The sequence below is a fragment of the Poecilia formosa genome, unplaced genomic scaffold (assembly GCF_000485575.1).
Source record: "Poecilia formosa unplaced genomic scaffold, Poecilia_formosa-5.1.2 Scaffold40, whole genome shotgun sequence".
Taxonomy (NCBI): domain Eukaryota; kingdom Metazoa; phylum Chordata; class Actinopteri; order Cyprinodontiformes; family Poeciliidae; genus Poecilia; species Poecilia formosa.
Window position 1 is genome coordinate 1,646,643 of NW_006799979.1, and position 20,741 is coordinate 1,667,383.

The 20,741-nt window shown below is 39.4% G+C and overlaps 3 protein-coding genes across 4 annotated transcripts; 2 read left to right on the plus strand and 1 right to left on the minus strand.

Moving 5' to 3' along the window:
* Positions 1 to 454: 454 nt before the first annotated feature.
* fbxo5 (F-box protein 5) lies at positions 455 to 4,721 on the minus strand. Its single transcript, XM_007551132.2, has 6 exons — positions 4,543 to 4,721; positions 3,260 to 3,880; positions 2,954 to 3,124; positions 2,738 to 2,828; positions 1,942 to 2,106; positions 455 to 1,102 (listed from the first exon to the last, which is right to left on the minus strand). The coding sequence occupies exons 2-6, from the start codon at positions 3,826 to 3,828 to the stop codon at positions 842 to 844; spliced, it is 1,257 nt and encodes a 418-aa protein (XP_007551194.1). The 5' UTR covers positions 3,829 to 3,880; positions 4,543 to 4,721; the 3' UTR covers positions 455 to 841.
* Positions 4,722 to 6,330: 1,609 nt separating this feature from the next.
* Positions 6,331 to 11,591, plus strand: LOC103137409 (peptide chain release factor 1-like, mitochondrial). Of its 2 annotated transcripts, XM_007551134.2 has the most exons (9): positions 6,331 to 6,528; positions 7,087 to 7,350; positions 8,034 to 8,113; positions 8,274 to 8,378; positions 8,487 to 8,565; positions 9,825 to 9,988; positions 10,383 to 10,500; positions 10,707 to 10,843; positions 11,055 to 11,591. In XM_007551134.2, the coding sequence occupies exons 2-9, from the start codon at positions 7,098 to 7,100 to the stop codon at positions 11,265 to 11,267; spliced, it is 1,149 nt and encodes a 382-aa protein (XP_007551196.1). In that variant the 5' UTR covers positions 6,331 to 6,528; positions 7,087 to 7,097; the 3' UTR covers positions 11,268 to 11,591. The 2 variants fall into 2 exon arrangements, with proteins under 2 accessions (XP_007551196.1, XP_007551195.1); XM_007551133.2 differs by having other exon boundaries at positions 6,331 to 7,350.
* A 1,005-nt stretch (positions 11,592 to 12,596) lies between these two features.
* Positions 12,597 to 20,245, plus strand: LOC103137471 (peptide chain release factor 1-like, mitochondrial). Its single transcript, XM_007551219.1, has 5 exons — positions 12,597 to 12,635; positions 18,420 to 18,644; positions 19,037 to 19,154; positions 19,361 to 19,497; positions 19,709 to 20,245. Exons 1-5 carry the CDS (start codon positions 12,597 to 12,599, stop codon positions 19,919 to 19,921), a joined length of 732 nt encoding a protein of 243 aa, XP_007551281.1. The 3' UTR covers positions 19,922 to 20,245.
* The last annotated feature ends 496 nt before the right edge of the window (positions 20,246 to 20,741 follow it).

The window sequence follows — 20,741 nt, forward strand, 5'->3', positions numbered from 1 at the left end:
GGCAAAAAAAAGGTTTATTTTTCCAGAAACACTTATTTAAAAAATGACTAAGGGCATTAGTTTGGGTAGGTGACAATATTGTAAATTTAAAAAAAAAACTACTCATGACTAACTGGATCAGAGAAATTAAATTTAAGAAAATACTGCCCTCTTGTGCAATAAGCTCCAATTATTCTTAGGAAAGACTAACCAAATGTGTTTTCACTGTCAAAAAGGAAAAACTAACTATAGAGAGGGAGAGAGTTATTCTTCTCAGTTTGTTGAAGCTTTAAAAATTTTTTACTTTGCTTAAATTTTTTATGAAAAAATTTAAGCATTTAACTCTAATCTCTTGCTACAGCTCATGTTTATGTTAACTGACTGTTAAAATTCACCAATTTAAAGTGATGAAGTTGGAATCGAGTAGAAACACCTTTTGTTGTTTTTGAAGGAAGAAAAACCACAACCCAAGAGATTTTATGGAAAAATGTATTTACAAATAGATTATATAGCTGCAGAAAATCTGAACAAGACCTACTACGATAAACATTTATTTAAAAATGCCTCTAAAAGAAAATTTACTCACATTTATTCTATTTTAAAAGACAATAAAAATGTACAGTTTAAAGCTCAACATTTTTCATAGCTTTCTTTGTGAAGAAAAAAAATATTTATACAATAAAAGTTGCCGCTCACAAGCAGCAAAAGTTTTGGGTAGATTACCCCAGCTGTGCTTCAAGTGCTCATCTCATGAGATCAGAGTTCGGCGTGCTACAGTCATTTATGATGCCGTACTCAAAATTTATGTAGAGTCTCTTAAAAAAAAGCAGAAAAAAAAAAAGCAGGCTGGAATGACCCTTTATCACAAGCGCTTGACGTTTCTCTTGCTGCGAGCGCTGCCCGGGATGATGGGGGTTTCTTTGGAAGGACCTGAATGGAAGTGGGGTTTGACTGTCCGACAGGGGGAGGAGCTGTGGAAGGGCTCCTGGCAGCGAGTGCAGAAGTCAAAGAGGCAGCTGGACCGAGAGCATGTGGCCCTCTGGGCCTCGGCCCAGTAGGTGGCAGGAGACCCACAGCGCCTGCAGGAGCGCAGAGACTCGTGCTGCTTCAGAGTGCTGGCAGCCTGCAAACGAGAGACAAAGATCAGGATTGGTGAACTTGACAAATTCCTGGAAGAGGGTTTGTCCACTTTTCCTCCCCTACAGTAAAATTCAAGCATTTTCAAGGCAACTTTTTGGCACCAAACTTTGGAGATAAAAACAATACAAATAAACTAAACATACAGCTTTAATTCGTTACATTATATCATTTATGACTGTCGATGCCTTGGATTGTATTATACATTCTACAGCAGGGACAAAGTAAACTAAAATGTAGCAAAATTGTATATTTTGAAATGCCTCTTACACACATTTTACAACCAATTGATCCAAGAACAAAATACAAATTAAAAACCAAACAAAAAAGATCCCCAATTTCAGTAAGGTTTAATGTACAACATCACAGATCAATAAGCCATTGAGCCATTATGAATAATAAATATTCATTATATTGAAACAATCCAAAAAATTGTTTTAAAAAGTACATGACCTGCCTGCTCAACTTAAATGTTTAAAACACAAAGAAAGTAAAGAGAAAAATCTAAAAAATGTTTACAAGGTATTCTGGCATTTAGCAAATGGAAATATTTTTTGGCAATTCTAACTAAAATAAAAAATAAAAGCTTCATCTGATTTAACTTCAGACACTGAGGGGGAAAAAAAAGTCCATTTATTAGGTGAATGAAAATATCTAGTTTTAACTGTAACTTTTCTAAATGTAGGTTTTCAATCAACTTCAGAACTTTCTTACAAAACTGCGGTTTGAATATCAAGCACTCTCCAAACCTTAAACAACCAATTCAAGCATTTTCAAGGATTTCAATCACTAACTTGTGGGTTAGCATGAAACTAAGAGACTTACTTGCACAAATTCGTCGAAGCGTGTGCACTGTGAGGGCATGCTGCTCTTCTGGCAGGAAGCAGTGCGTCTGGAGGCCAGAGCCTGCATGCAGGATAGCACCACCCTGGATGCACCAACGTCTCTGGTCAGACCGCTAGCAGGATTTCTCTGAGAGCTTCTCGACTCCTAAAGGTTAAAAGATACATTGTTAGCATGAAAAACACAAATGCATCAGGTGTGCTTGAAACTGAAGTAATGCCCATCCCTACTCAAACTGCCTTGCACTTAGCTCCCACCAACTGTGTATTCTGTGAAACGACCGGAGTTGGGGGTGGGGCTGGTCAACACACTGCTGCTGCACCACAGATCTATCAACATGTATCAGCTTAGTTTCATGAGGTAACCTAGTAGAGGAGTCCCAAGACTTGAGACAAGAGTTTGTTTTAGTCGGTTTAAGATGGAGGGTTTTTTAAACTAGACTAGTTTTTTCTTAGAAAAACCATGTTTTTTTGTTTTTTTTTAATAGTTGCCCTTTTAGCAAACACTAGACCACTTCAACTGCACCTGAGTTACTAGAAGTCTCTTGGCTGTTTACCCGTCAGACTCATCATTTTAGGTTGGCAACCCCTTTGTAGTTGTGCCATACTACTCCAATTTTCTGACAATGCTGTTCAATGCTAAAGATGTTATTTTATAAGCTAACTGCTTTAAATTTATCTATAACTTCAACACTGGCCTGTCTGCTACTTTCATTGGTCTTCATAATCCTTGCTAACAAGTTTCCATATCATTTGGTTGCTTCTGTCAGTTTCCTCACCCTGAGTGCCTGCTCAGCTTGCCGACACCTCCTCGCAGCAGCCGAATCCTCACATATGATTTTCTTCCACGTCTTGCTCACATTCTTGCAACTGTAATGGAGAAAAACACAGACATATGAATGTAATCATAAAAAAAATATGTTACAATATACCAAGAATATCTGCCAAGAATATCTGTTTGTTTTTTTTTCCTCATGAGGAAGAATTAAACTTACCTTATGAGGTCCAAGTCTCCCAGCAGAGCCAGAATGTCTGTCAGGATGCCTTTCATGTTCCTGAAAAGCAGAGACGTGAACATGTCGACGTTCTCCAGGCCAATTTGTCCTCCGATCACACGATCCAAAGGATACTTCTCTGCTATCTTTGAGATGACGCTAAAGTCATACCTGCAAAACACAGCATCCAACCATCACTAAACAGAAACGACAAGAAATTATCTTCTGAAACACAGACCAGTGTGCGATAATTGCAAAAATAATCACAAGGGTATATAGAACGTTGGAACTGAATTAAAATATTACCTCCTGTTCTTCTTGTAGCTCTTTGTGAGCTCCTCACAAACAGCCTGCTGGAATCTTAAAATGGGCAGGTTGGGGGTGACGTGATGGTGGTTGGGGGTGGACGACAGAGCTGCTGTGCTCCTTCCATGACGATCCACAGGTGTGGAAACTGCCAGAGACCCTGGAAAGCTGATTCTAGTCCTTTGCTGGCATTTTGAGGGGGAATTACTTGCTGAAAGCCTTTTCCCCTGGTGTGTCTCAGCGATATGGTCCTCTTCTTCATCTCCATGGTGATCAATATGACTATTCTGCAAAGATAAATAACCGCTGTCCTCAAAGTATTCTTCCAGGGCCCCATCTTGCTCTCTGCCACTGTTGTTCTCTTTGTTGTGAACTGCACTGATGCTGCTCTTAGTGGAGAAGAAGACAGTCGTCTGTCCAACTGGCCGATCCTGAGATATAACAGGGGCTGGTTCTTTTTTGGGGGAATCTTTGGCATAGAGTACTTTAGACTCTGCAGCTGCTGCTTCTGCTAATGGGCTTTTCTCCATCGTGTTTCCTTTAGCAGACTTGATCGTGGGACATTTCATGGCAACTCTTTTATAAGTAAACGTGTGCTCTGACTGAGCAGTGTGGTGATCTCTGCAGAGTCACAGAAAGAGATGACATGTCAGGGATCGTGTTTAACGTGCGGACGTGACTGACGCTCATCAAGTAGCATTGCTTCTTTAGAAGAAGCCTAAACTCTCACAAACATCAGCACAACACACAGTACATGTTAGAGTAACTCTAAAGGTACAATCAATCATATAAATTAACGGTACACGTCTTAAAAGCAAAATAGTTGATTTTGGCGCGATGCGGATTTGGCGGAAAGATGGTTTTTCTACGTCACCTTTACGCTAAGTTTGTATACCCCACAGTTAAACAGGGTTTAATGATGACATGAAAAATAGGCTAAATCTCCCTTTATGCACAGGTCAGTCGATTTATTAATGATGCTTTTATTGATTCCCCTTATGAGAATGTGTGCTACACTTGGAACGTAATACAAGAACTACATGCAAAGTAGCCTAGAACTATGATGCAAGTTAAACTCAAATTATACTAAAATAGGGTTCCGTGAAGCTTTCATATTTTGGTTATTTCCTCTTAAGTTGTGTACAAAGTTGTAAACCAGTAGCGCAAGAAAACACCACAGCTAATCATACACTGTCTTGCTAACACTAAAAAATGACAGTGTCTATATAAGAATAAAAAAAGACCTGACTTTAGCCTGAAAGATAATTAACAAAGACTCATACCTTCAGTTATTCTCCTAAAATAACGTCGAAGGCCTCTTGTTTCTGTTCCTTCGGCTCTCTCCGCGCCGCTATCTTCCCGTCAGAGAAGTCGCTTGACAAAGTTAAAATCTTCTACGTCTGAAAAATCCGCCAGTTGCGGCTTCTTATTTGAAATCCGTGCGCAAAGGTACAAACCAATCACAGTAAAGCAAATGCTGCCGCTTTGCAGCATCAACCAATGAGATTTGTGGTTGAGCGGACGTGACGTAATTGGTTCATTTGCGTTGTATTCCGATGAGAAACATATCCCTTGGCGGATCCTCTTATCCATGCTGCTATCCTGTCAGGATCATGTTAAAATATGAAAAGTGGGAGGGAAAAATCTCTGTAAATTGTAAATAAGAAAGTTACTAATATATTGGTAATAATAATCCAGTTATCTTCCAAACATGCAGGTTTCTGGTTTGGCTTCATATTATATTTATAATACTCCAAATTACTTTTGTGAAAATGTCGTGCAAGTCTTTGAAAATACGAAATACAGAGAAGCATTATTAGCCTGCATTGTTATTAATAACTTGGTCACTGTGTGCATTAATTAACAAATTCCATTGTTTGAACTGAAACAGGAACACAGCTGTTGGGGCATTGTTTCCTGATTATAGTCCCACCTCAGTGGGAAAATGGAGCAAAAGCTTATAGGAGCTCAGGTTTTACTGGAATTGTCTTACCTTCTCAAACATTTCAGAGTAAGCAAAGATAATGTGCTTTAGACAACTTTTTTAAAACTTTTATATATTACCTCTACATCACAAATAATTTATTTATATTTACTTTGGAAATAATTAACACCAAAAATGTTATGGCTTTACAGGCACAGACTTGTGTGACCTGAATACACAGCACAGTAGGAGCTACCTTCTCTAGTTTGATCAGATATGTGAAATGTTAGTGTGAAAAATAACTGTTGCCAGCTTGTGTAAGATAAACACTACTAGGAAACTGTAAGAGACAGCAAAAAAAAAAGGAAAAAAAGTCACACCCTTGCCTGGAATGTAGTGTGTGAAGTGGCTTTCTCACTGAAACCAGAGAGTGAGGTCATGGGACAAGAGTGGAGTTTCAATAGGAAGACCATCTAATGATGGTGCATTTTACACTTCTTTCAAAAGTCTTCACTTAACTTTAGTGTAAATGGATTGAGGTTACGCTGAAAGTAAAGGTCAGCAAATAGGCCAATTACGAACCCTCGTGAAGGTCCAGTTGTTTGTAAGAGAACTTTGCATACTGAAGTGCATTCAGTGATAATCCCTAGATCTACCCTGTTCAGAGTCTAATTTGAAAGGCTAAATTGTCTTTTCAGTTGCAGATATTGCAGATCACTCCATGGCACTCAGTAAGTAAAGGATGATATCACATCATTTGTCTCTGTAGTCAATATGGATCTACTCCGCTCTCTGAAATGCTTTGGAAATAATAGATACATTTTCGTTCATTCAAATAGTGCCTTGATTTCAAATATAATATTTTTATTTATCTTTGTTTGGCTTACTTTTATTGTTTTTGGAATAAATGTAAACCAAACAAGTAAACCACCAACTTTCTTTGGGAAGTTGGTAGTTTGTGAAATTATTCAAAAACTATGTGGATATTTTAGTGAATCAGCTATGCAGGGCAAAGAAAATTAGTGGTGGAAAACGATTCCTTTGTCATTAGCTCAGAAAATATGTTTGGCCTGATAATCCTTATTTTATGTTCTCATACTGAAATGAGGACTTCAGTGAGCCTTTAAAGCCATTAGGGGGCGCTAACACAACAAATCAGTTTGAAAGAGTCCTGCGCATGCGTACGACGACCAACATGTCTGCGCTCTTGGCAAGGTGGTAAAGGAGCTGCATTATTGCAGCAAGCGTTAATAACCATTTCATTGAAAGTTTGAAGGAAATGAATGAGCAAATTAAGTCGTGTTTTGACCACAGCAATGTTTCCGACAAGAGGGATACACTGACGGTAGCTTTCAATCGTTTTACTACCGCTGCAATACTTTTTCTTTACTCTGTCAGTGACGTTTTAATGTTTTCCAATCGAACCTAGTCATAATTACAACATTTCAACTTAGCTTTCTTGTTTTATCAGTTCGTCTTGCAGCCGAAACGTTAAATGTATGTTTGAATTTTGAGACTTCCTTGGCTATAGCTACTGAAAACGTAATTTGACTTAAAAAAAAGTAAGTTCTATCAAATTAAGGTGTGTGTGTGTGTCCCACCCCCACACTCTTGTAGAATTGAAGGTATCGTCTTTTTATATACCTTGACCTCTAAAAACACAGATGTGGAGCCTTTTGGGGGGCTATTTAACAGCATGCTCCAAAAGCAGATAAATTCAGATTCTGATTGCTTCACTGTTACAGAAAGAGAGATTAGGTAAAATATACAATGGCTTTCAGGAGATTTGTAAGCCTTCTCTCTAAAAGAAGTGAGTGGGCACCCCGCTTCCAAAACCCTGGCAAAACTGTTTGCAAGCATCCCACTCATCAGTACGTAAGAAACCAAAGGCTTCTTCATACGGGTAAACCGGTCATGATGATGAAGCTGTTGTCGGTGGATGAGCTATTCGCCAAAACATCTCTGCAGGAGCACCTGAAAAAGGTGGAAAAACAGTATGACGAGTGTTTACAGGCAGTCACTTACAGTGGCGCAGAAGATGAGCGAAGTGAAGATGACATGAAGACCAAGAGAACCAAAGTGTCCCTGCTGGCTCCTCTCATCCAGAACATCCGAGAGCTGGACAAGAAGCAAAAAGAGGTCACAGACATGGAGACGCTCCTCAAAGGTGAGCTGGAAAGAGGTTTTGAGTTGGCATTTATTGAAGGAATCTCTAAACCCGATCACATTCTACAGGATTTTGGTCTGGGGCCCGTAGTTATGGAAGACAGTTGATTTTGAATAAACTGTGTATATTTGATCATTGGTTCTGGACTATTATCATGGTAAAAGGCTGATTTTTTTTTAATATATATATTTTTTGAAATGTAACACCAAAAAACTTAGTCATTACTTTAAAGGAGATGTCTGTGGCAGATAGAAGAAATAAAAATGATCAAAGGTCCTAATCATTATGAAAGTGTGCACAAGCTTTTACACTTTGCAGGTATTTTATGTGGCAAATATGTTGATGTTCAGTTCAACTCTTAAGCATTTCTAAAAGAGAGTTATTCTTAGTTTTGCACATAACATTTGAGTTATTATTTATTTATGAAATAAGGGCGAAACACACTTTTCCTCCTTGTGTTGAACCACAACAGAACACTGCAGTGAAACAGAATAGCAGTAAATGTTGACCGCTAGCTACTGATTTGTTCTTTTTATTTTTTTTTTTTTTGGGCCCATAATTTGGTTCTTTTTGGGTTCATAATGTTGTTATGGTGGGGTTCAGATTTGTCAAATGGCCAAAGTGGAATTTGGAAAATAATAAAACGGGTTTCACTGTTTTTAACCACATTCTCATCTTCTAAGATGATGATGCGTCCCTACGAGAACTGGCTGAGCTGGAAAGAGAAAGCTGTCTGCAGGACATTCAAGATCTGAGACAAAAGGTAAAACTAAAAGCTGCAAAATGAAGTAGAAGACCAGAAAACAGTGCTTTGCAACGTCAACTAATGTCATTCAGTAGCAGCGTTGTTGTGATGTGCTGTTTTTTGTTGTTTGTTTGTTTTCAATTATACTACACACTCATATTTCACATTGACCTTGCAGATTTTGGAGCTACTGATCCCTGAGGCGGAGGTCGATATGAGCGACCTCGTTCTGGAAGTCACAGCTGGGGTCGGTGGTCAGGAGGCCATGCTGTTCACCGCTGAGGTCTGCTCATGATCTTAGATAAAGACCCTTGAAATGCTTAACTGATGATGTAGTTAGAAAAGATACGCTGTTGGGATGTACAGCTGTTTGTTGTTCTCTCTCCTGAAGATGTTTGACATGTACGAGGGCTTCGCTCAGTACCACGGCTGGTCCTTCGACGTACTGGAGCACATGTCAAGTGATTTAGGTCAGTTGATCTTAATATTTCGTTTACACAGTCATGTTGTTGTTCAGGCAAACTTTTAAGAAACACATTTCCACAAGTCTTTTAGCTCTTTTATTGAAACCACATTCTCAGATTTTATGTGGCAATGCTGAAGACTGCAGTGACACTTTTAGTTCAAACAGAAGTAAGATGGAGTTATTATTTGCATATTTCTCACATAAAGTGTTGTTGACTCCAGGAAGCAGGAAATCAGCTAACCATCTAACCAAAGCAGTGCTGCAGATTGTACAATCAGCTTCAGCCCACTGCCTATGAAGTGAAACGGTTAGTCGTTTTTGCAGAAAATGTAATTCAGTTCCTTTAATGCAAAAACTATGGTTGCTTTTAAGAGTCACCTGATTAAAAACAAGACTGAAACATCCACATTTTCTTAGTAGCATTGTTTCAGAACAGATGATCTTAAATGCTTCATGGACTTTACACCAGAGCGTGTTTGTATTGATTTATACTATGACAGATTACTTTTTAAGCTACATATCTCAGCTCAAACTTCCAAAGGACGCCTATTTCCTTTTCCCTTTATGATGCCATCGCAGTAACTGCTAACAAACTCAAGAGGGAGCTCTTAGCTGTGGATCAAAATGCTAGATATAATCAGGCTCTTCACTCTATGTGGCATTGAAATAACTCAAAGTTTTCCCTTGGCCTTTTAAACCTAACTCATAAAATATGACGGAAAACGAAATTTAAAGGTGTAGTTCAGAAAGTTTGAGATTAGTTTAATATGTACCCTGTTACAGGTGACGCTCTTGTTTCGTAATTGATTTTCACACGGGCTTGCTTTCTGTCAGGTAGTCACCGATCAGAAACGCATCAGTCATTCTCTCTCTGCGTTCCACACAGGAAGACCTTTGGTGATGCACCGCTTCCTGTCCCCCTTTTCCAGTGAACATATTGGTCGCATTCTGTGCAAATAATTACATGAAAATGTGACTGTGGTTTGAAGTTAAATAAAAGTAGAGTTTCCATGAACTGATGTGACGGTTTTTTTTTTGGAGGTTTTGGTGTTTAGCTTTTAGCCTCCATTACCATCGAATCTGAATTCATACTTACCAAAGACATCAAAAGCACTATCTGCTGTCGGTAAAATATTAACTGCTTAAAAAGTTTCAACAGAACCTGACAGCATCTCAGTAGTTTGTGCTGATCCCTGGACCTGAGCACATGTTCACGTAAGACGTTTTACCGATCTGCGGTGCTGCCTGCTTCAATGTCACCAGGCGGACTGCGGCACGCGTCAGCCAGCATCAGCGGCCCGCACAGCTACAAGAAAATGAAGTTTGAGGCCGGAGTTCATCGAGTTCAGAGGGTTCCCAAGACCGAAAAACAGGGAAGGATGCACACCAGCACCATGACTGTGGCTGTGCTGCCCCAACCTACCGAGGTACGGCTCAGCAACGTGAACACAGTCATTACAGACACATCTGAATAGAAATCAGTGCACAAAACGAGCATGCTGTGTAGTGAATATGATGCATGTCAGTGGGAATGTCGAAATGACGTTTCTGTTATCGAAAAATAACAGAGAGATGTTTGGATTTGGTCCATTGTTTTGAATGTCATCATATGTTACATTAGGTGATTAGGGCCACTGAGCAAAAAAATAGAATTCTGACTTTCTTTCTGGATTCTTCTGTGATCAAAAGTCAAAATTCTGAGAAAATTATTTTTTTTCAGTGGCCCTAATTCTTTTCCCAAGTTTCTGTTATCAGAAGTCTGTGTAGTTTCTGCAAGATTTCTAGTTTTGTTGTTGATTTTCCTCTTGATTTTCTTTTTAGATTTCTTTCACCATAAACCCAAAGGATCTGAGGATAGAGACAAAAAGAGCGAGTGGAGCTGGCGGTCAACATGTCAACACAACAGACAGTGCAGTCAGAATAGTCCATCTTCCAACAGGTAAAACGCGTTACCGAAAATCAAACATAATGCTTTTTTAGTTTGTCACTCTGAGGAACTTAACTTCCATAGCTGCTTTTACGTATCCCCCACTGGAATTTACAGTCATTTTGATTCTTAAGAGAAATTAAGAAAGGCATGCAACATTTTTTTTTTAACCAAGCCTTGAATGAAGATGATCTTAAATATTGGTTTGTGTCTGTCAGGTTTGGTTGCAGAGTGCCAACAGGAACGCTCCCAGCTGAAGAACCGGGAGAAAGCCATGAAGGCTCTGACTGCAAAACTGTACAACATGAAGCTGGAGGAAGAGACCAGCAAGCGCTACAACCAACGCAAAATCCAAGTGAGATTCTGTTTGTTTAAAAATAGTCTGATTTAACTAATTAATGACAGATTTAAAATGTTTGGTTTTTCTACCTTATTGTTGACAAAAACAAAAAAAGGTCAAATACAATGACTTTTTGATGACGGTACGAACAACTATTCATGTGACATGTTTAAGATGTATGCAAAATGACCAAACACGCCAGGTCAACCTCCTGTTTCTTTTTCAGGTCGGCACAAAAGGCAGATCGGAAAAGATTCGGACCTACAACTACGCCCAGGACCGCGTGACAGACCACCGCATCAGCATGACGGTGCACGACGTCAGGGGCTTCCTGTTGGGGGAGGACCTGTTGAACGAGATGAACTCCTCGCTGCAGGAATTCTCCGATCAGGAGATGCTCATGGAGCTGCTAGAAGAGGGCAGTCAGGAGGAATCATGAGTATGGCCACAGATGGAGAGGAAACGTCTTAATGCAACACTGGGATACTGATCACTTGTACTCCACCTTGAATTCTCATTAATATTTGCCACTGTGCATTGAACTGAAGTTGAAGTAGCTTCTTCAAATTGAGACTGTAGACCTTGACTACATGGATTTGTATAAGTAAAAAGTTATAATTTTTTAAGGCTTGTCATGATTTTACTTTCAAGTTTTTCAAATTGCAAGTGAAAGTGGTAGCTGTTGTTTTGACTTCATAAATGTCAAATACTGAGTGTTGGATGAATCTCATTTTCTTGACAGAATAAATGTAACATCATTTGATAAAAGGTCCCTTTATGAGGTGTAGTTCAACCTCGTGCTCTTTTTAGCCATCAACAAGCTAGGGGGCATATCTGAGTGGATATTTGACCACTACTCAACAAATCTGTTAGCGTTATTAATGAGGCAGGCTTTTTGAATGCTACACACATTTTCAACATAATTCAATTCCTTTTCAATTGAGCTTATTTATATAGTGCTGCCAACACAAGTCACCTCAAGGCACTGCACAAAGAAAAATCAATTAAACCCAGTCATACAGGCAGACTAAAAGTCAATTACATACATTCTAAATTGATCCTAATTGAAACTGAGCCGTGTAGTTTCAAAGGCTCGATGTTAATTTGCTTATTCTGATCTAGAAACTGTTTTGATGTGTGTATTTAAGATAATTGCGCTAATGGAAACCTCAAACTTTCCTTGCTTCGTCCAATCTTATGGAATGAACTACATTACCCACAATGCCTGTCGCGATAAGGTTGAACAATCGAACGCAGAAACAGCCAAATGCTCTCGCAACGGTCGCATCCACTGCTACCGTTAGCGGCGGTAGCAGTGGGTTTTTTTCTTTCTTTCACAGTAAATTGCGTTTTTAAATCTTAGAAGTATGTTGTTTATTAGAATAGCTGGTCTTGGAAGATGAAACCAATTTTTTTTCGCTTTTAATGGAGAACAAATATCCCTCCATACAACGTCGGTAGCCGAGCGGGTTTAGCAGTTGGTTCATTTTGATACCGAAGAGGCTCATCTGTCCGCCGCTGCTGCTCCCCCCTCAGCGGGGATTTGGACAAAGCCAGTCAGATGTTGGACGATAGGATAAATATCCGGAACTCTTCGCGTTTTTAGACCGGGTTTTGAAATTGACTTTTCAAACTGAGCACCACTTGTAAAAGTGACGGCGGCGAGACAGTTTAGGAGGGCGAGAGTTTGGATCTCGCACTGTGGGAAGGAGGAGGAAAAAGCCGCGGGGAAGAAGGGGCGAAGGGGGCCGAGATCCTGATGCCAGTGATGGCAAACGAGCCGATCATCCTGAACGTTTATGATATGGTAAGAAAAAACAAAAGGAAAATGAAACCATGTATCTTTCCTTTGCTTCTTTTTGTTTCGTTCGAGAAACGGAGCTTGCGATAGGAACTGAAAAGCTTTTTTTTTTCTTCATGAGAGTAAAGTAAAATACTTTTGCACATGTGCAAACATTTTAAGGTTTTCATCCCAAAAGTTCTTCGGTACCCATATTGTTAGATCAATAATACAATTCAGCTATCGAAATGTATTTGTAGAAGTAGTGAACAGGAGCGGCACCAGATTTGTTTTATTAGGGTGTCCACTTGGAGGAGAGCAGGTGGGTGGGGCACACCTTAAAGAAGTTTTATTGTTTTCTTTGCAGAACTTTGAAATTGGGATACAATTTCAAACTGTGATTTAGTTCACACCATGTAAAAAAAAAAAGTTCTCTTATTGTAGGACACATTGTGTTCCCTGCCAAGCTGTTGTGCTGACAGCACTTTGTGGTTTCTTCGTATGAAAAAACATATGCAAGTTCATTAAGACGACCACATAAAGCTAGCTATAGAAAGTGAATTACTCTCTTATGCATTTACAAAATAAAATCCTCTGCTGTGCTTATGCACTTTGTAGAGTCATACATTGCATGACTGTACTGGCCCTTTGCAGTGCTAGTTAATGGGATGTCATACACAGGAATCAGTCAGATGGAAAACTTTAATAAGGAAAAAAACATGGATCTATGTTCCGAATAGAATCATGATCCTTGTCAACATTTGCGTTAGCACTCACATTAGCATCCATTAAGGTTTATAGATTGTCAGTCATATTTTGGCTCCACCACATCGGGTTGAACCCGTTGCAGCTAAAATGGTCCTTCTGTCTGTCATTATGTTCTACTCCATCAGAGCGATTCCTCAGAGAGAAAGCCTGCCAGACCTGATAAAAATCAATCCATGTTGGATTTATTATCATCAAAAAATTATATATTTTTAATATTCTATTTTAAATTCACATTTTTCATCATGCTTTTATTATAAAATCACATCTATAGTTCATATCTTAAAGCACCTATCAAAAACCATGGAGATGGGAGCTAAACAGGCTAAAAATATATATATTTTAAATGTATAGATAGCTTAAGTTTACTTGCACAGCATTGTATAGCCTACTCTTCTGATTTTATTTTTTGCTTAATATAATTTTGTTGTTCGGAGAAAAGTTTTACCCCTAAGCTTCGTTGCCGTGTTAAGCCGGTGTTACCAAATCATAGCCAAGTTTTCAAATTAGACCTGCAGAATCACTATGAGGAAGATGATTTCAAACTGATACGTTTGTTTTCTCTCTCCAGAATTTTCATATCAGGAAGGAGGAAAAATGTTCTACAGTTTATTTTTATTTATTTATTTTTCCCGCTGAAATAAAATTGGCTTCGTTTTATAGCATTCTTAAAAGGAAGTCCCTTTTTTATTTTTATGTGACATATGAAGTGTATTGTATATTAAGTACATTTACAACTTGTTGATGTTTTTGGTGCAAAGTGAGACCGCGGATGAATTTGAGTAACAATGCTTTCACCACGTAGGGCCGAGTCAGTGATTAGGTGTTTTGCTAGTTGATCTGTTGATGAGTCATTGATTACTGTGGATATTCCCTGAAGCGACTTGATTACACCTAAAATAGTCATTGACAGACTATAAAACCATGAGCGGCACTTTAGGAAAAAGTGTGACGACCGTAAAAACCGCAGCTTCCTAAACATTTTCTCCAGACATTTGTTCCCCACCAAACGTCCTGTTATTTTCTCCCTCTGTCTTTAACAGAATCAATATTCTGTTGAAGAACAATGAACTTGTTTTGAGTAGGTTACGGAGTTTACGATGGCAGTAAAGTAGAGATGAAAAGATTCGAGAGCTTATAGAAATCTGTCCCCTTTATCACATTGTTGAAACTTTTACCAGTTTGTTTCTTCCTTCTCCCTGCCTTTCTCCTTCTCCATCTTGTCCTTGTCATCTCTTCTCTATCCCAGCTCATCTACTTCTTTCATCTTTCTGCCTTCTCTCCTCCCCCACTCTCCACCTCTTTCACTTCCTTTGGTGTTTTATTTGACTTGCCGGCCGCAGTCGTTTCTTCTCGATAAATTCTGAAAGGCTCTTATCTCTTCGTCAGTTTTACTGCCGGCTGGCTGCAGAGAAGCCGACATAGTTTTGCATGCAACACATTCCCCCTGACAGAAGCAGCTCTGTCTCTTTCTACAAGACGATTTGAAGTGCAGCTTTCTGCCGGTCTTTTGGGTTATGCCTCTACCTGCTTTGCACATATAAGAGGCAGACTTTTTTTCCACCTATTTTTTGTAGAATAATGCAAACTTAGTCCGGTTGAATGGCTGGCGTCTTTGAACATAAATTGTCAACTTCGTTAGATTTAAGTCTGGGTTTTGACTTGGCCATTCTAAAGCATGAATCCTAACCCCTGGTGTCTTTGAGTCCTGGTTGGGTGAAGCTTAAATGCAGCGTGACTGACAACCCTAGACTTGAGATGAGGGCATCTCCACCTTGTGAGCATTCTCGCATTTTCTCATGTTCCATCCACAAACGTCCGCGTCGTTACGATATTTTCTGATTTCAGTCCATTTTTGTACAGCAGTTGTGAAGGAGAAGGAAATGATACATAGCTCTTTATACAAGGTTCAGGCTGAGAAGTGTGACTCCCGTTTGTATTCTGCCCTGTCTGAGTCAGTATTTTGTGGAACCACAAGAATTGCATCATTTGTGTTACTTCTCTACCAGCTTTGTGTAGACTGAAAACTTTTAAGTATTTAAGCTCAGTCACACTGGATGAAGAGTGTTTTTTGGTACATTAATAATTACTGACTTATGTTTTTGTTTTTCGCCCCACGTAGCTTGCAAAAAGTTCAGTTTTGTGCTGATTTGACCAGACCTCTTTCTACATGTTCTTTTCGTAACTTGTGTTAAACTTCAAGCTGCGAGCTTCTTGAGAATCTATTCTCAAGTTTTCACCAGCTACCTGAAAAGCTTAGAAATACTTACTAAAGACCTCTCCTCGTTAAACTCTAGATTGGTTTGAAAATAAGCTATGTGTTCTCTCAAAAGAACATGATTGCACATATAGTTGTCAGTTTTGTATCTTAGCTTCTCACATTGTGTCATTCCAGCACAAATTGTGGCTATCTTTAAGTATGAAAATGCATGTTAAAATAAGTTTAGGGCTTCTTTTGTCTTGTGGTCTAATTTTTATATTGTATTCAACATAGCAAAACGAGACATTTCCCTCTGGAGTGATTATGGCTTTGGACCTCTCCAGATCGGTTATGGTCGGTACTGGATGACTGATTTGCATGTTGGCTTGTTAGGTCATTTTCGGACTGACTCCGTTTGTAGACTGACTCATTGTTTGCAGGGTTGCACAAACCTGTTTCAGCTTCTTTGTACTGGTCAGATTTAAATATATTTTATTGTTACTTGGAAGACTTTTTCTTCCCCCCCACATTGTAGTCCAAGCTTGATCAAGAAATGGGGAAAAGTAATGATAATGCCAAGAGAGAACAAAACTGAGAATTAGTCACAGAAACATGAGCTTTTTGTTTCATAACGATACTCAATTATTTACTACAAAACATATTTAATGCATTCTGTAATCAGTAGTATTTGTCTCCTGCAGTAAAATTATCCAATGTTTGTATATGTCAGACCATGTAATTCTCTCCAAATGCTTGCGAACTGTGAGACTGACCTAGGTTTTTATACCAATGGGTCTGTTTCTACACTGCTACACTTTCATTAATCTTGATGGTAAACAGTGGAGGTGGGTAATTGAATAACCGCACCGCTACTCCCCAAGAATAGCTTCAGCTGAAGTTGTACAGGAAGTTCATCATTCATACGGGACTGTAACGACCCAGTTTTAGTTTGAGCGTTTGTAGCTGCTGAATCCGTGGGTCGCACAGCTGGTGCTTCAAAATCAGTCCAAAAAATATATATATTTTTGAATATCCTGATGAACACAATAGTCACAAAGTATTGGATTTACCAATGTAACAATGATAAATTCCCACCCTGTTATAGAGATGTACCGGTCGGGTTGTTCCTGGCTGAAACAGGAACAACCCGGAACAGGAACAGGAACAAACAGGAATTCAATTGGCAGCTTGAATTCTGCCAATTCAAGCTTTGACCAATTTGGATTTTCCATATTTTTGTTGTTCCAAAAATATGAAACGGATACGAGAATAAGCTGCAGTTTCTTTTGCTGCGGTTGTTGTTTCAAATCCAACAGCAGATTTATTAATTCATTACAAAATGATTCCTCTTTAGCTATATGTCCCAAGCCTCTCTTATCAACTCAAAATAAACATGTCAGATTGTTGGAGTTCTTAGTTTAAGTCTAATGAACTAAATTAGTTTTCTAACTCACTGTAGTTTTCTATCATATTTTCAAGTGTTGACCGGCTGATTACAGAATAGAGCCAATGAAGAGACAATTTGGACCGATTCCACTGTCTGTCTGGTTGATCAGTTTATTTATCTCCAAGCACTGCTAGGACATTTGACATTTTGCCAATATCCTTCTTGTCTGTACCTAAAAAGCCTGATGAAAAGTTATCTTTCCATTTGAGGATCAATATCCTCACGTGATTTTCAGGAATGTATGTGCAGACACAAGCGCAGGCCCCGTCCACTCTCTCTCTCCTCCTTCCACATCCAGCCCCCACCCCCTCCAACTGTCCTGTTCCTGCTACTAAGTGGATTCTCTGGCCAGCTCTGAGTGCTTTAGTACAGCACTCTAATGAGAGAGCATTATCTTTACACCACCTGTCTGCCTGCCAGACTGTCAGACAGACCAGTAGTATATCTAACACGTTTTCTCACTGTTCGGTCAATGACAAGACATGATAGGAGATTGGGTTTAGGTGTGTAATGTAGCTGAGGAGGTCGTGTTTCTTGTGTTGGCCGCAGATCCTTTACTGCATGAGGTAAAGTGTGTCGTGACCAAGATTCCCCGTCTTCTGTGCCGTCTGATCGATGAGGTAAAGTGAAAGTCTGGTGATGCAGCAAAAACAGTTGGAGCACTTTTTAATGAGACAAACCTTGATCACTGCAGAAGTAGAGTAGAAAGAAAATTGCTGTGCTACTACAGTAGATTGGAAGCGATAAACTATACTGTGTCTTTTCTTTTACTGTCCCTATCCTGTATTATGTTCATGTCATTCAACCTTATTTTAATGGGGTTTATAGTTCAAAAAAGATCATAGATATGCATTTCCAACAAGTGACAAATGCACCCAAAGTTGTTCCAGTAAGGTCTCTGGATTCCACCTGAAAGTAAGGCTTCTACACAGAGCCACTCTTCAGTTAAACTGTAACATTTTTGTTAGGATCCAGCTGCTCATGTACACAACACCAGTGACCGGAATGTCTTACACCAGTATTTTTTTTAAAGCAAGTGTAACACCCCCATGTGAAGTACTCTGCAGGTGTGAAGGCGCGCATGTGCAGAACGGATAACAAAAAAAAAAAACAATGGTGGATAGCATTGTGCTGTTTTGTGGTGCTTAACCTGTTCAGTTTAGCACAATTTTTAGATAAGGAATATACGTGTTACATGAGCACTTCGTTCATTGGCATTACTGTTTACAATGAGGGGAAAAGTTGAGGGTCAAAAGCGCATTCGTGTTGCATGACATGCTAGAATGAAAGCGTCATCTAGTGGCCTGCCATGTCAGCTACATCTGATTCTGGGTCCGTTAGTGGTGCTGTCTAAACGGCTTTTTCCCAATCAACATCCGAAAATACCGGTATTTTCCAGGCAGAGGTCTCATGTAAACNGTTTTACCGATCTGCGGTGCTGCCTGCTTCAATGTCACCAGGCGGACTGCGGCACGCGTCAGCCAGCATCAGCGGCCCGCACAGCTACAAGAAAATGAAGTTTGAGGCTGGAGTTCATCGAGTTCAGAGGGTTCCCAAGACCGAAAAACAGGGAAGGATGCACACCAGCACCATGACTGTGGCTGTGCTGCCCCAACCTACCGAGGTACGGCTCAGCAACGTGAACACAGTCATTACAGACACATCTGAATAGAAATCAGTGCACAAAACGAGTATGCTGTGTAGTGAATATGATGCATGTCAGTGGGAATGTCGAAATGATGTTTCTGTTATAGAAAAATAACAGAGATGTTTGGATTTGGTCCATTGTTTTGAATGTCATCATATGTTACATTAGGTGATTAGGGCCACTGAGCAAAAAAATAGAATTCTGACTTTCTTTCTGGATTCTTCTGTGATCAAAAGTCAGAATTCTGAGAAAATTATTTTTTTTCAGTGGCCCTAATTCTTTTCCCAAGTTTCTGTTATCAGAAGTCTGTGTAGTTTCTGCAAGATTTCTAGTTTTGTTGTTGATTTTCCTCTTGATTTTCTTTTTAGATTTCTTTCACCATAAACCCAAAGGATTTGAGGATAGAGACAAAAAGAGCGAGTGGAGCTGGCGGTCAACATGTCAACACAACAGACAGCGCAGTCAGAATAGTCCATCTTCCAACAGGTAAAACGCGTTACCGAAAATCAAACATAATGCTTTTTTAGTTTGTCACTCTGAGGAACTTAACTTCCATAGCTGCTTTTACGTATCCCCCACTGGAATTTACAGTCATTTTGATTCTTAAGAGAAATTAAGAAAGGCATGCAACATTTTTTTTTTAACCAAGCCTTGAATGAAGATGATCTTAAATATTGGTTTGTGTCTGTCAGGTTTGGTTGCAGAGTGCCAACAGGAACGCTCCCAGCTGAAGAACCGGGAGAAAGCCATGAAGGCTCTGACTGCAAAACTGTACAACATGAAGCTGGAGGAAGAGACCAGCAAGCGCTACAACCAACGCAAAATCCAAGTGAGATTCTGTTTGTTTAAAAATAGTCTGATTTAACTAATTAATGACAGATTTAAAATGTTTGGTTTTTCTACCTTATTGTTGACAAAAACAAAAAAAGGTCAAATACAATGACTTTTTGATGACGGTACGAACAACTATTCATTTGACACGTTTAAGATGTATGCAAAATGACCAAACACGCCAGGTCAACCTCCTGTTTCTTTTTCAGGTCGGCACCAAAGGCAGATCAGAAAAGATCCGGACCTACAACTACGCCCAGGACCGCGTGACAGACCACCGCATCAGCATGACGGTGCACGACGTCAGGGGCTTCCTGTTGGGGGAGGACCTGTTGAACGAGATGAACTCCTCGCTGCAGGAATTCTCCGATCAGGAGATGCTCATGGAGCTGCTAGAAGAGGGCAGTCAGGAGGAATCATGAGTATGGCCACAGATGGAGAGGAAACGTCTTAATGCAACACTGGGATACTGATCACTTGTACTCCACCTTGAATTCTCATTAATATTTGCCACTGTGCATTGAACTGAAGTTGAAGTAGCTTCTTCAAATTGAGACTGTAGACCTTGACTACATGGATTTGTATAAGTAAAAAGTTATAATTTTTTAAGGCTTGTCATGATTTTACTTTCAAGTTTTTCAAATTGCAAGTGAAAGTGGTAGCTGTTGTTTTGACTTCATAAATGTGAAATACTGAGTGATGGATGAAACTCATTTTCTTGACAGAATAAATGTAACATCATTTGATAAAAGGTCCCTTTATGAGGTGTAGCTCAACCTATTGCTCTTTTTAGCCATCAACAAGCTAGGGGGCATATCTGAGTGGATATTTGACCACTACTCAGCAAATCTGTTAGCGTTATTAATGAGGCAGGCTTTTTGAATGCTACACACATTTTCAACATAATTCAATTCCTTTTCAATTGAGCTTATTTATATAGTGCTGCCAACACAAGTCACCTCAAGGCACTGCACAAAGAAAAATCAATTAAACCCAGTCATACAGGCAGACTAAAAGTCAATTACATACATTCTAAATTGATCCTAATTGAAACTGAGCCGTGTAGTTTCAAAGGCTCGATGTTAATTTGCTTATTCTGATCTAGAAACTGTTTTGATGTGTGTATTTAAGATAATTGCGCTAATGGAAACCTCAAACTTTCCTTGCTTCGTCCAATCTTATGGAATGAACTACATTACCCACAATGCCTGTCGCGATAAGGTTGAACAATCGAACGCAGAA

What these genes read in the sequence shown, in the direction of transcription:
- fbxo5 (XM_007551132.2), bottom strand. Translation starts at nt 3,828, where the DNA reads ATGAAATGTCCCACGATCAAGTCTGCTAAAGGAAACACGATGGAGAAA. An exon ending in AGCTACAAGAAGAACAGGAG is followed by an intron (nt 3,125 to 3,259) that starts GTAATATTTTAA and finishes TGTGTTTTGCAG; the next exon opens with GTATGACTTTAGCGTCATCT. An exon ending in GGAGACTTGGACCTCATAAG is followed by an intron (nt 2,829 to 2,953) that starts GTAAGTTTAATT and finishes TCTCCATTACAG; the next exon opens with TTGCAAGAATGTGAGCAAGA.
- LOC103137409 (XM_007551133.2), top strand. Translation starts at nt 6,954, where the DNA reads ATGGCTTTCAGGAGATTTGTAAGCCTTCTCTCTAAAAGAAGTGAGTGG. An exon ending in CCATGCTGTTCACCGCTGAG is followed by an intron (nt 8,379 to 8,486) that starts GTCTGCTCATGA and finishes TCTCTCCTGAAG; the next exon opens with ATGTTTGACATGTACGAGGG. An exon ending in GCACATGTCAAGTGATTTAG is followed by an intron (nt 8,566 to 9,824) that starts GTCAGTTGATCT and finishes CAATGTCACCAG; the next exon opens with GCGGACTGCGGCACGCGTCA.